This window comes from Sus scrofa, chromosome 3 (genome assembly GCF_054392235.1).
Source record: "Sus scrofa isolate SSC_HxYL_T2T_F1_AM1 chromosome 3, Sscrofa_HxYL_maternal_Yorkshire_Landrace_v2.0, whole genome shotgun sequence".
NCBI classification, from domain to species: domain Eukaryota; kingdom Metazoa; phylum Chordata; class Mammalia; order Artiodactyla; family Suidae; genus Sus; species Sus scrofa.
The window spans coordinates 70,714,558-70,727,994 of NC_139385.1; the positions used below are offsets into that span (position 1 = coordinate 70,714,558).

Below are 13,437 nucleotides of genomic sequence, written 5' to 3' on the forward strand. Positions count from 1 at the left end.
CCTTCTATGAGTGAATTAGTAACTAAGGCCTGCCCTTGTTCCAGGGAAGGAATAGCACTTGATGAAGGAGTAGCAAGTTTCTGAAAGAGCAGGTGTTAGAGGAAATATTGTTGCAGTCAGTTTTGGATAATACAGTCTGCCTTCTAGCCACAACACACATCCCTCCTACATGCACTTGATTCACAACCTCATCTTTATACAGCATCAGGCTTAGACTACAGGACCAAGATCTTGTCATCAAATCAGATCCCTATGCTGATAAGACAGCTTGGATGTGGTTCCTTGAGTATAGGTCCTTAATTACTTTCCCTTTCAATCTAAACATCTATGAACTAAAGGGTCAAGTTCTTTGTTCTCCATATATCCTGCATACAGTATAGTGTTCAGGTACTTTAGACACTCCCTTCCCCAAAGGCTGAAAACAGGAGGCACACAGCAGCCCCTGTTCATATCAAATGTCAAATCCTGCTGGGCACATGCTGCTGCTTGCTTAATTAGGACTTTAGTCCTGCTGTTTGGGAATGTTTCTCCATAGCTCTTGGTTCTACCCTGTGGGTTTCTGGTTTCACTCCTTAAATTATCCTTCAGGGAGTTCCCGTCATGGCGCAGTGGTTAACGAATCCGACTAGGAACCATGAGGTTGCGTGTTCAATCCCTGGCCTTGCTCAGTGGGTTAACGATCCGGCGTTGCCGTGAGCTGTGGTGTAGGTCGCAGATGCGGCTTGGATCCCGAGTTGCTGTGGCCCTGGCATAGGCTGGTGGTTACAGCTCCTATTCGACCCCTAGCCTGGGAACCTCCCATATGCCGCGGGAGCGGTCCAAGAAATGGCAAAAAGACAAAAAAAAAAAAAAAATTATCCTTCATTTACTAGAAATGCAGCCTGGTAGCAGCCAAATTGTTTTCTCAGATTACCCTCTGTGTGTAGAAGTTCTAGAGTCTAGGTATTCTTTTCCCCTTTAAATCTAGACTGGCCTGTTTTTTCATCAGCACAGTTCAGCTAACAACTTTGTGGGTTTCTTGTGTGTCTTAGTGGAGTTTGCTCCATTGGACATAAGGCATACCCACAAATCTGATCAGGATAAGCTCTTCTCTATTTTGGGCTCCCTGTGAGGCTGCTGTGGGCTAAAACCTTTAGATTCTCTCTCAGTAGCCCTGTTCTTTATTAAAAAGAATATGGGACACATACTTTTAAAAGTCCTTAGTGGACCTTTTCTCAATGTAAAAAATTCTTTGAGGAACACCTCCTTAGATCTTCCTGAGGTCTTAAAGGATCTTTGCTGGAGTTCCTGTTGTGGCTCAGTGGTAATGAACCCGACCAGTAATCGTGAGGATGCGGGTTCGATCCCTCACCTTTCTCGGTGGGTTAGGGATCGGGCACTGCCCTGAGCTGTGGCATAGGTCGCAGACGTGCGTTGGATCTGGTGTTGCTGTGGCTGTGGTGTAGGCTAGCAGCTGCAGCTCTGATTCACCCCCTAGCCTGGAAACTTCCATATGCTTTGGGGTACAGCCGTTAAAAAAAAAAAAAATAGACAAAAAATAAAAATTAAAAAAAAAATTGTATGAGGTGGGAAATGTAACCATTTTTGAAAACACAATCTGTCGCAATTGATAAATGAAAACTAAAAAACCCTACAATTGTTCACCATCAGAAGATAGTTATATAAAAGGATAAAAAAGAATCAACCGTTTATCCTACCATTCCTATATGAACTGTACTTTTTTTTTTTTTTTTTTTTTTGTCCTTTTAGGGCTGCACCCACGGCACATGGAAATTCCCAGGGTAGGGGTCAAATCAGAGCTGCAGTTGCCAGCCACAGCCATAGCCACAGCAATATGGGATCCAAGCTGCGTCTGTGACCTACACTACAGCTCATGGCAATGCTGGATCCTTAACCCACTGAGCAAGGCCAGGTATGGAACCCTCATCCTCATGGATACTAGTTGGGTTTGTTGTGGCTGAGCCACAACGAACTCCTGAATTGTAGTATTGAGTAACCAGATTGTAGATGAGGGGAAGCATCTCTCTGTAAAATATGTCAAATTAAAAATGAAAAATAGAATTAGAGACCACTTTTTGCAACTTCCAATAAATTAATGGATCTAGGTATTGTATATTAACACAATTGATAACATTGCAAAAAGAAAGGCAATCAGGCATTGTGTGCCTCCTGATGAGAGAACACACCACCAGCTAAAGTCTTGCCAGGAATTCCCTGGTGGCTCAATGGATTAAGGATCCACTGCTGTGGCTCTGGTTATTGCTGTAGTGAGGGTTTTTATCCCTGGCCTGGAACTTGCGCATGCCTTGAACACAGCAAAATAACTACATCAGAAAAGTCTTTCCAAAGAGAGTAAACCAGAGTCTGAGCAAGTGTCTGGTTCCAGCTACAGCCTGCAGGAAATACAGAGGACAGGAATGTGTTAATTTGTGCCTTGAACAAAATCCATTCTGTGGAAAATTCTACAGGTCAAACAAGAAGATTCTTCAACAGAATAATTACAGGAGGGAACACCTGTAGATTAAAAGAGACTTAGAAAACATCTTTTTTTTTTTTTTTTAAACAGGCAAGACTAAACTATGGTATCAAGAGATTCATACTTGGGTGATAAAACAGTAATAAAACTTAAATTTCCTGACTTTTAAAGCTCTATTTAGAATATGAAATGTGGCGTTCCCATCGTGGCACAGTGGTTAAGGAAACATGAGGTTGTGGGTTTGATTCCCTGGCCTTGCTCAGTTGGTGAAGGATCCGGTGTTGCTGTGAGCTGTGGTGTAGGTTGCAGACACAGCTCAGATCCCACGTTGCTGTGGCTCTGGCGTAGGCCGGCAGCTACAGCTCTGATTGGACCCCTCGCCTGGGAACCTCCATGTGCTGCAGGTACGGCCCTAGAAAAGACCCCCCCAAAAATATACAAATAAAAAATAAAAAATAGAATATGAAATGCAACATAGACTGAGAGTAGCCTAATGAGTAGGATACTTAAGTTTTTTAGATCAGGAGCCACTATTTCAGATAAAAACTGTATTAATTTGAGTCGGTACAATTTTTTTAATAAAGAAGTGTGAAACTTTTTGTTGCTGCTATTTTTTGGTCATAAAAGGTAATTTTTTTCACATTTTATCCCTTTTTTAATCAAGGTGCATATTACACTTGGTGCTTTTTACAGTTTAATTGAAAATATTTTTTTGAAAGCTCAGTTTTCCAAAACAAAAACAGAAAGTTCTGGTCATGGCTCAGAGGAAACGAATCTGACTAGTATCCATGAGGACGCAGGTTTGATACCTGACCTCACTTAGTGAGTCAAGGATCCAGCATTGCTGTGAGCTTTGGTAGGTTACAGACCTGGCTCTGATCTGACATGGCCGTGGTGTATACTGGCTGGTATAGCTCTGATTCGACCTCTAGCCTGGGAACCTCCATATGCTGCAGGTGTGGCTCTAAAAAAAAGACAAAAACAAAAGCAAAAATGTTCAGAAATATTCTGAAAAAGAATATTTCTCTCCCAGGAATATTCTGGAAGAGAGGACTAGTTGTACCTGATTAAAACGTAATTCTAAAATGCAATGGTTAAAACATTTATGATGTTGGTCTTTGAATAGAAGTGTGGGAATAGGTGGAACAGTGGAACAAATTAGGAAATCTGAATATATATCAAGGAATTGGATATATTTTAAGTTGGCATTTCAGTTTGTTGGAAAAAATGGCTTATCCAGTCTGTGATTTAGGGACAGCTGAATAGGCATTTAGGAAAAAATAAAATTGAATCTATACTTTATACTTTACACTGGATTCAAAGATTTAAATATAAAAGAATGAAACCATGAGAGTCAAACCATTATTTTATACAGTGGGAAAATAAAAAAAAACAAAAAACAAAAAAAAACCCATTATTTTATAATCAAAGGGTGGTTTTCTAAGAATATGAGAAAACCCAGAGGTCTTTAAAAGATTGACAGTTTTGATTAGGTAAAAGTAATTTTCTGCACAGCAAAAGTTTCCATTGGAAGAGATAAACAGATCACAAACTGGATAAAAACATTTGCAGTTAGCAGAGATGTGGCTCATTTTTTCATGTATAAAGAGCACTCAGAGAAGAACATAAAAAAAAGGGACCTAATTAAACTTAAAAGCTTTTGTACAGCAAAGCAAACCATACACAAAATGGAAAGACGCTGTGGACTGGGAGAAGATTTGCAAATGAAGCGACTGACCAACAAGGACTTAGTTTCCAAAATATACAAACATTTCACACAACTCAATAAAGAAAACCCAAACAACCCAGTTGAAAAATAGAAGACCTAAGTAGACATTTCTCCAAAGGAGACATACAGATGGCCAACAGGCACATGAAAGGATGCTCAACATTTTTAATTATTAGAGAAATATAATTACAGTGAGGAACCACCTCATGCTGGTCAGAATGGCTATCATTAAAAAGTCCACAGGAGTTACTATCATGGCTCATTGGTAACTAACCTGATTAGTACTTGTGAGGATGCCACTTTGATCCCTGGCCTCGCTCAGTGGGTTAAGCGTTACCGTGAGCTGTGTGGTGTAGGTGGCAGGTGCAGCTCTGATATGACCCCTAGCCTGGGAACTTCCACATGCTTCAGGTGTGGCCCTAGAAAGACCAAAAAAAAAAAAAAGTACCAGGGGAAGGGAAAAGTCTACAAGCAAATGATGGAGAGGTGGTGGGGATAAAGGAACCTCATACACTGTTGATGGGAATGTAAATTGGTGCAGCCACTATGGAAGATGGTTTGGAGTTCCCTTAAAAACAGTTACTGTATGATCCAGCAGTCTCACTCCTGGGCATATATCTGGAGAAAACTATAATTCAAAAAGATACGTACACCTCAGTGTTCATAGCAGTACTGTTTACAATAGGCAAGACATGGAAGCAATCTAAATATCCTTCAGCAGATGGACGGATAAAGGAGATGTGTACATACACGCAATGAAATACTACTCATAAAAAATAATGAAATAATACCATTTGCAGCAACATGGGTGGACCTAGAGATTTTCATGCTAAGTGAAGTAAGTCAGAAAGGTAAATACCATTTGATATCCCTTATATGTAGAAATCTAAAATATGACATAAATGAACATATCTATGAAACAGAAACAGAAACAGACTCAGGGACATAGAAAACAGACCTGTGGTCGCCAAGGGGTAGTAAGGGAGGGATGGACTGGGAGTTTGGGATTAGTAGATGCAAATTATTATATATAGAATGGATAAACATGGAGTTCCTGGTATGGTGCAATGGGTTAAGAATCCGATTGCAGAAGCTCTGGTCACTGCAGAGGTGTGGGTTCGATCCCCCACCCAGCCCAGTGGATTGAAGGATCTGGCATTGCTGCAGCTGTGGCATAGGACAGACGCATCTTGGATTCAGTTCCTGGCCTAGGAACTTCCATATGCCGAGGGTGCAGCCATAAAAAGGAATTAAAAAAAAGGAAACAAGGATAGCAAGATGCTACTGTATAGCACAGGGAACTATATTGTATATTCTGTGATAAACTGTAATGGAAAAGAATATTAAAAACTATATATACGTGTAACTGAATCACTTTGCTGTGTAGTAGAAATAAACACAACATTGTCAATCAACTATACTTAAGTAAAAAAGAACATGAAAAAGATCAGTCTTATTTAAAAATGGTCAAAGGATATACTCTGATAGTCCTTAGAAAAGGAAATAGGAGTTCCCTAGTGGCTCAATGGGTTAAGGTTCTGGCATTGTCACTGCTACGGCTCTGGTTATAACTGGCGTGGGTTTGATCCCTGGTCTGGGAACTCCACATGCTGCTGGTGTGGACCAAAGAAAAAAAAAAAAAGGAAATAAAAATAGATCATATATATATATATCAAAAGGTGCACAGTCAAAGGGAATTTTGATTAAAACTAAACTGCAATTATATTGAAGAGGCTGTGGGGAAACGTTCTCTAATACTATTAGAGAACAGTTTGGCTAATTTGTCAGTATTTATCAGCATTTCAAATTTTACTATTAGGAGTACTTTTAGGAATTGACCCAGAATGATATTTATGTTTCTCAGGCAGCATTGTTTATTATAAAAATTTAAACAAAACCTCAGTGACCATCAAAAGGGGCTGGTTAAATATATTAAGTAACAGCTGTTGGAAGATGAAGGGAATGAAATGTATCCAGTGAGACACTGTCTTGAGACCAAAAAACAAAGCAGACAGATTCACATAATCTGTGGATCCGTTTATTATCCACCAAAAGGTGGGGTTGGTGGACAGTGATCTGGAAGCATTTACAACTGTGCTCCACACTTCCTAGGGGCTGTTGGGACAATTTATAGTTAATCTAGGGTGTGGGGTAGCTGCTTGGGAACAGGAAGTGCATCCCTAAGCCAAGATGATTGAATGGATAACCCGTCTGGTGGGCAGGGGAATGCTTCAGCCAGGGTCTTCATTAGTGTTTGGGGACTACCAGAGTATACAGGCTCCCTGTCCTAATGATTATTAAACAGTATGTGTTAACTACAGAGCCCTTGGTGACAGAGAAGTGATTTACCACACAGTACAGTCCAGTTAGCTAATTGTACACTGTTAACAGTTCCCTAGTTTTTTTTTTTTTTTTTTTTTTTCCCCCTTTCTCTGTCTGCCTCTGCAGCATATGAAAATTCCTGGGCCAGGGATTGATTCCAAGATGCAACTGTGACCTATGCTACAGCTGTGGCAACACCAGATCCTTTAACCCACTGTGCTGGGTGGGGATCAAAGTGTACCTCCATAGCAACCCAAGCTGCTGCACTTGGATTCTTAACCCATTGCACCACAGAGGGAACTCCAGCAGTGACTTAATTTTTGATGTGAATACGTTTTTATGCCTATTGATGTAAATTGCTGTCGTAAACAATACACAACTTTAATGGTTTCCTAATATTTCATTTCTGATGGTGTTGACATATGAAAGCAGATGCTGTTCTGTTTGAAACTTCATGCTACTGCTTTACCAAACAGTGGGAAAAAACCCTTTTCTCTTAATTTTAGTTCACAGTGTTGAGAATTCTACACTTAAGGTGCTGATTGAAAGACTTTTAAAATGCCAATTATAGTTGCTTTACACATTGTAAAAGTTTCCCCCCCCAAATGTATTAATACATTAATTTGATGCTTACCTCTAGGCGTTGGCAGATAGGATGTAAATTGCAGCTGTAATTCCAGAATAGTTTCGTGTCACTCTGATCATGTGATATATTTTCTTCAAACTTAAGATACTTTTAGAAGGAGGTTTGTGTTATTCTTTAGGAGCAGTTTCATCAGGGAACCTAGAGACAAAAACATTTTTCCCCCTTGTTGCTGTTTGATTTCGTACTTGCTATAAGTAAAGATTTTTTTTATGTATGTAGTAGGTTCGAAATTTCAAAGTGGTAACTATGAATGGCCTTAAATTTATCAAACCTTCATCAGATAGTATTTAGATATCCATTTATTTGTTTTATTTAAGGGATCTACATTTTGTTAAGAAACATTTGATTTTATGTACACAGCAACATGGATGCAACTAGAGTTTCTTCTACTAAGTGAAGTCAGAAAAAGAGACAAATACCATATGATTTATATGTGGAATCTAAAATATGGCACAACTGAACCTGTCTACAAAACAGAAAGAGACTCAGACATAGAGAACAGACTTGTGGTTGCCAAATGGGAGGGGGGAGGGAGTGGGATAGACTTGGGTTTGAGATTGGCATATGCACACTGTGGTTTATGGAATGATTAGCCAAATGGGGACATGCTGTACAGCACGGAGAACTCTACCCAATATTCTGTGATAATCTATGTGGGAAAAAAATCTGAAAGTGAATGGATGTGTGTACATGTATAACTGAATCAGTTTCTTGTGCAGCAGAAATTATTGCTGTATATCAGCTCTACTTCAAAAAATTACAAAGTGTTCTGATCATTGGCTTTTGTGTAAAAGATAAGTCATGTGGAGATTAGTAGTGCATGAGCATTTACAATATTAGTTAAAATTAGTTTTTTTCTTAAAGCTATTGACTTTTAGTTTGATGATAAATTAGGAGAAACCAAAAATGAATGTTTAGATTTAGACGAATGCCACTTGGAATTGACTGGCTTCCTAATCATTTTAGAGTTGGGAAACTTGGTTTTCTGGATTAATTAAGTTGAGGTTGGGTCTTTCCCCTGAGTAGATTCATTTGTATCTTAGTGTGGTGTTTTTTGCTAGATTGCATAGGTGATTTTTCAGATGTCTTAAGTTTACAAAGTGAAAATAGGTATTTTATGCTTTGTTTTGTTTTGTTTTCTTGCCGGTTTATAAAACACATGGCAAATTCCAGTTGTCTCCAAGAAGTAATTAGCATAAGATACATTTAAAAGTACTAATTGGGTGCACACACACACACACTGGAATACTACTTAGCCATAAAAAAGAATGAAACTTTGTCATTTGCAACAACGTGCATGGACTTGGAGGGCAGTATCCTGAGGGAAAGAAATCAGAGAAAAACAAGTACTGTATGATCACTTATATGTGGAATCTAAAAAATTTAAGAAACTAGTGAATATAATAAAAAAAAGACTCAGAACAAACTAGTGATTGATTACCAGTGGGGAGGGTGGAGGGGCAAAATAGGGGTAGGAGATTAAGAGGTACAAACTTATGCATAAAATAAACTTCAAGGATATATTGTACAGCACAGAGAATATAGCCAGTATTTTCTAATAACTATAAGTGGGGTATAACATTTAAAAATTGTGATAGTAAGTTGTACACCTGAAACTTATATAATGTATATTAACTATACCTCAGTAAGAGAAAAGTATTAATTGCTGATCATCTGATAGTCTCTTTTTATTTTTATTTATTTATTTATTTTTTATTTTTTTGTCTTTTTGCCTTATCTAGAGCCACTCCCATGGCATACGGAGGTTTCCAGGCTAGGGGTTTAATCAGAGCTGTAGCCACTGGCTTACGCCAGAGCCACAGCAACATGGGATCCAAGTCATGTCTGCAACCTACACCACAGCTCACGGCAACGCTGGATCTTTAACCCACTGAGCAAGGCCAGGGATCGAACCCGCAGCGTCATGGTTCCTAGTCAAATTCATTTACCACTGTGCCATGATGGGAACTCCTGATAGTCTCTTTTTTAAATTTAAAAACTTTTTTTTTTTCCTTTTTACAGGTACACATGTGGTATGTGCAAGTTCCTAGGCTAGGGATAGAATTGGAGCTGTAGCTGCCGGCCTACACCACAGCCACAGTAATATGGTACTCAAGCTGCATCCAAGACCTATGCCCACAGCTTGTGGCAATGCCAGATCCTTAACCCACAGAGTGAGGCCAGGGATCGAACCTGCATACTCATGAATGTTAGTTGGATTCTTAATTCACTGAGCCACAATGGGACCTCCCTGATACTTTCTTTTTTTGAGATCTTGAAAGTAATTTTATGAGTCTTGAGGTGCAGGAAACATCACTGGTGTTTTTTGTGGGTTTTTTTTGTTTGTTTTTTGTCTTTTTTTTAGGGCCACACCTGTGGCCTGTGGAGGTTCCCAGGCTAGGGTCTAATTGGAGCCGTAGCTGCCAGCCTACACCACAGCCACAGCAATGCCAATCCAAGCCAAATCTGCGACCTACACCACAGCTCAGGGCAACGCTGGATCCTTAGTCCACTGAGCGAGGCCAGGGATTGAACCTGCAACCTCATGGTTCCTAGTTGGATTTGTTTCCACCGTGCCATGACAGGAACTCCCAGCATCACTGTTTTTAAGGGTCTTTATTCCATGGTAAATTGGTTTCTGAAAATAAATTTTTGTTGGAGTTCCCATCATGGCTTAGCAGTTAATGAACCTGACTAGCATCCATGAGGATGTGGGTTCGATCCCTGGCCTCACTCAGTGGGTTAAGGATCTGGCGTTGCCGTGAGCTGTGGTGTAGGTCTCAGATGCGGCTCAGATTCCTAGTTGCTGTGGTTGTGGTGTAGGCTGGCAGCTACAGCTCCAATTTGACCCCTGGCCTGGGAACCTCCATATGCCGTGTGTGTGGCTTAAAGACAAAAACAAACAAAACAATTAAAAAAAAAACGTTCTGTTTAATGAAGACTTTTATAATAAAAGTATTGCTTTTGAGTTCCTAGCCCTAAAAGCCTCCCAGATTCCTATGACTGTATTTTTTTTTTTTTTTTTTTCTTTTGGTCTTTTCTAGGGCCGCTCCCGAGGCATATGGAGGTTCCCAGGCTAGGGGTCTAATCGGAGCTGTTGCTGCTGGCCTATGCCACAGCCACAGCAACGCCGGATCCTTATCCCACTGAGCAAGGGCAGGGATCAAACCTGCAACTTCGATAGTTCCTAGTTGGATTCGTTAGCCACTGAGCCACGACGGGAACTCCTCCTACGACTGTATTGATTGTGCTGTTTCCTCCTTCTTCTCTAGAGTTGTCTCTGTGGGAAGTTTGTCCTCCGTCCACTCCGACCATGCCGCAGATACTCCACCTCAGGCAGTTCCCGGTATGTAGTATATCTCCCTATACACAGACTTTTTAATTGTGTGCTAAGGGTGTGTGTCTCTGTGTGTGTGTTTCTTGAATATGGAAATATCTGCTTAATTTTTTTTTTTTTTTTTTTTTGTCTTTTTGCCTTTTCTAGGGCTGCTCCTTCAGCATATGGAGGTTCCCAGGGTAGGGGTCTAATTGGAGCTGTAGCCATCGGCCTACGCCAGAGCCACAGAAACGTGGGATCCGAGCTGCATCTTTGACCTACACCACAGCTCACAGCAACGTTGGATGCTTAACCCACTGAGTGAGACCGGGAATCAAACCAGCAACTTCATGGTTCCTAGTTGGACTTGTTAACCATTGAGCCACAGCGGGAACGCCAAAAATTTTTTAAAGGGGTACACACATTGGAACTTTGCCATAATATCTTTGGAGCATCACTTATTTGTAGGTAAAAATTTGTTATGGTGTGCCTTTTGGTTCTTTGCTGATTGGATGAAATTCAGGGTAGAGACCCTAGCCCCCCCATCCCCTCCTGTGCTGTCTTCCATTCTATGGCAAATAGATTTAGATTTATACCCAGAACTCAGCAGGTTGGAAATTAAAAGTATTTGTTCTCCTTGACGTTCATTTTATTGTATTTACAGAAATGTGTTTTTGGGTTTTTTTTGTTTGTTTTTTGCTGTTCCCAAGGCATGTGGATCAAACACATGCATGTGGGCTAGGGATCAAACCCACACCACAGCAGTGACAATACTGCATTCTTTTTGTTTTGTTTTGTTTTGTTTTGCTGCACCCTCATCGTATGGAAGATCCCAGGTCAGGGATCAAATCCAAGCCATAGCTGGCAACACCAGATTCTTAACACATTGCGCCTGTCTGAGGATCAAACCCATGCTTCTCCAGCGACCGGAGCTGCTGCAGTTGGATCCTTAACCACTGTGCCACAGTGGGAACTATAACACCAGATTCTTAACCTGCTATGCCACCAGAGAATTTCCTACAGAAATGGTTAATAAGGGGGAGGACTTTTTTTTTAAGGCCATACCCATAGCATATGGAAGATCCTGTGCCAGGGATTGAATCCAAGCCACAACTGCAGCAATGCTGGATCCTTTAACCCACTGTGCTGGGCTGAGTATCAAACCTGTGGCTTCGTAGCAACCCGAGCTATTATAAGTTGGATTCTTTTTTTTTTTTTTTGTCTTTTTAGGGGTGTGCCCCTGGCATATGTAGGTTCCCAGGCTAAGGGTTGAATTGGAACTGTGGTTGCCAGCCTATGCCATAGCCACAGCAGTGCCAGATCCGAGCCACATCTGCAACCTACACCACAACTCAGGGTAGCACTGGATCCGTAACCCACTAAGCTAGGCCAGGGATCAAACCTGCATCCTCATGGATACTAGTCAGGTTTGTTTCTGCTGAGCCATGACGGGAACTCCTATAGTTGAATTCTTAACCCACTGCGCCACAGCAGGAACTCCAGGGAAAGGAGCTTTGAAGATTAGTGATACTTGTTTTTTGAGTTCAGAGGAAACTTCATGACTGTGAACATGCTAAGTTTTAAGTATTAAAGGGCAAATTGCTTGGTTTTTCCTGTACCGGATATTACTATTTAAAAAAAAAAAATTCCACAAGTAAAAAATAAGCATTTTTTAAAAATTATGAACATGTTAAAATCAAATCAGGTAATACAACATTGTGAATCAACTATACTTCAATAAAAGTTTTTTAAAAAATGAGTGAAAGGTGATTGTAGCTGTGGTGATAAACTGGGCTGCTGTCATCTGAATCAGCGGTAGAGAATTACAGGCCCGAGGTCTTTGAGACTCTTATTGGTCTAGGGAAGTACGTTTAAGAGAACTGAAAAACAAAAATGTGTTTCCTATTTCTTTCACTTAGGTTGTCTCCTGGCAAAATTGCCGGCGCTGGCATTTTATTCGTTGGTGGTGGTATTGGTGGCACTATTCTGTATGCCAAATGGGATTCGCATTTCCGGACAAATGTAGAGAAAACCATACCTTATTCAGACAAACTCTTTGAAATGGTTCTTGGTTCCCCACCTTATACTGTTCCATTACCAAAGAAGTCGGTAAGAGTTTTAAGAACAGTTTCAGTTTATCCTATGGTATACTTTGAAAAGCAGGTTGTTTTCATATTAAAAATATTTTGTATGTATAGTTCAGTAGAATTTTCTGGGTATATGTTTGTCATTTTTCTTTAAATTGACCTAATATTATGTTGAGCTGGATTCCCTTTGGAGTCCTATAAGTGCTCTCATTTAGTCCACGCCACATAGAAAAAAATTATATGGCACACCAGGCTAAATGGAATGGTGAGCTCAGGCAGAGCTTATTATAGTGAGCATGCATTTCATAAGTTAAAATAATGAAACTTAAATAAAAATAAAATAGATATTGTTCTTTTGTTTTCTTTTTTCTTTGTCTTTTTAGGGCCACACCCATGGCATATGGAAGTTCCAGGCTTGGGGTCCAGTCAGAGCTGCAGCTGCCAACCTATGCCACAGCCCCAGCAATGCGAGATCTCTTCTGTTTCTGTGACCTACACCACAGCTCACGGCAATGCTGGATCCTCAACCCACTGAGTGAGGCCAGGGATCGTGGATACTAGTCGGGTTCTTAACCTGCCAGGCCACATCGGGAACTCCTAGATATATTTCTAATTTTCAGTAGTGACAAAATTCAGAACCTATTCTGTTACGTCTGAGTGGTCGTCTTTGGGACCTCTGAGTCCCAATGCCAATTTCTGGCAAAAAGGGGGACAACATAGGCAGTAAATGAAAATATTTCTTTTACTCAGTAATTTTCTCTGGTACATTATCTAGCAGTCCTGTTCATGAACAGTGCCTTAAATTAGGTGGTTATTGAGAAAGATAAAAACATATTACAGTTAGATGATATATCATAATGT

General features: G+C 40.3%; 1 protein-coding gene across 31 annotated transcripts in view; it reads left to right on the forward strand.

Annotated features, from left to right (window-relative positions):
• IMMT (inner membrane mitochondrial protein) overlaps positions 1 to 13,437 on the forward strand; it is a 57,157-nt gene that overhangs the window by 7,969 nt on the left and 35,751 nt on the right. For all 31 annotated transcript variants that reach the window (XR_014841522.1, XR_014841525.1, XR_014841527.1 and 28 more), the window contains exons 2-3: positions 10,446 to 10,519; positions 12,409 to 12,598. Coding sequence is in view for 20 of the 31 variants with exons in the window: in XM_021087282.2 (XP_020942941.1) it covers positions 10,446 to 10,519; positions 12,409 to 12,598 (264 nt within the window). In the remaining 11 variants the exon portion in view is untranslated. The remainder of the gene's footprint in view (positions 1 to 10,445; positions 10,520 to 12,408; positions 12,599 to 13,437) is intronic.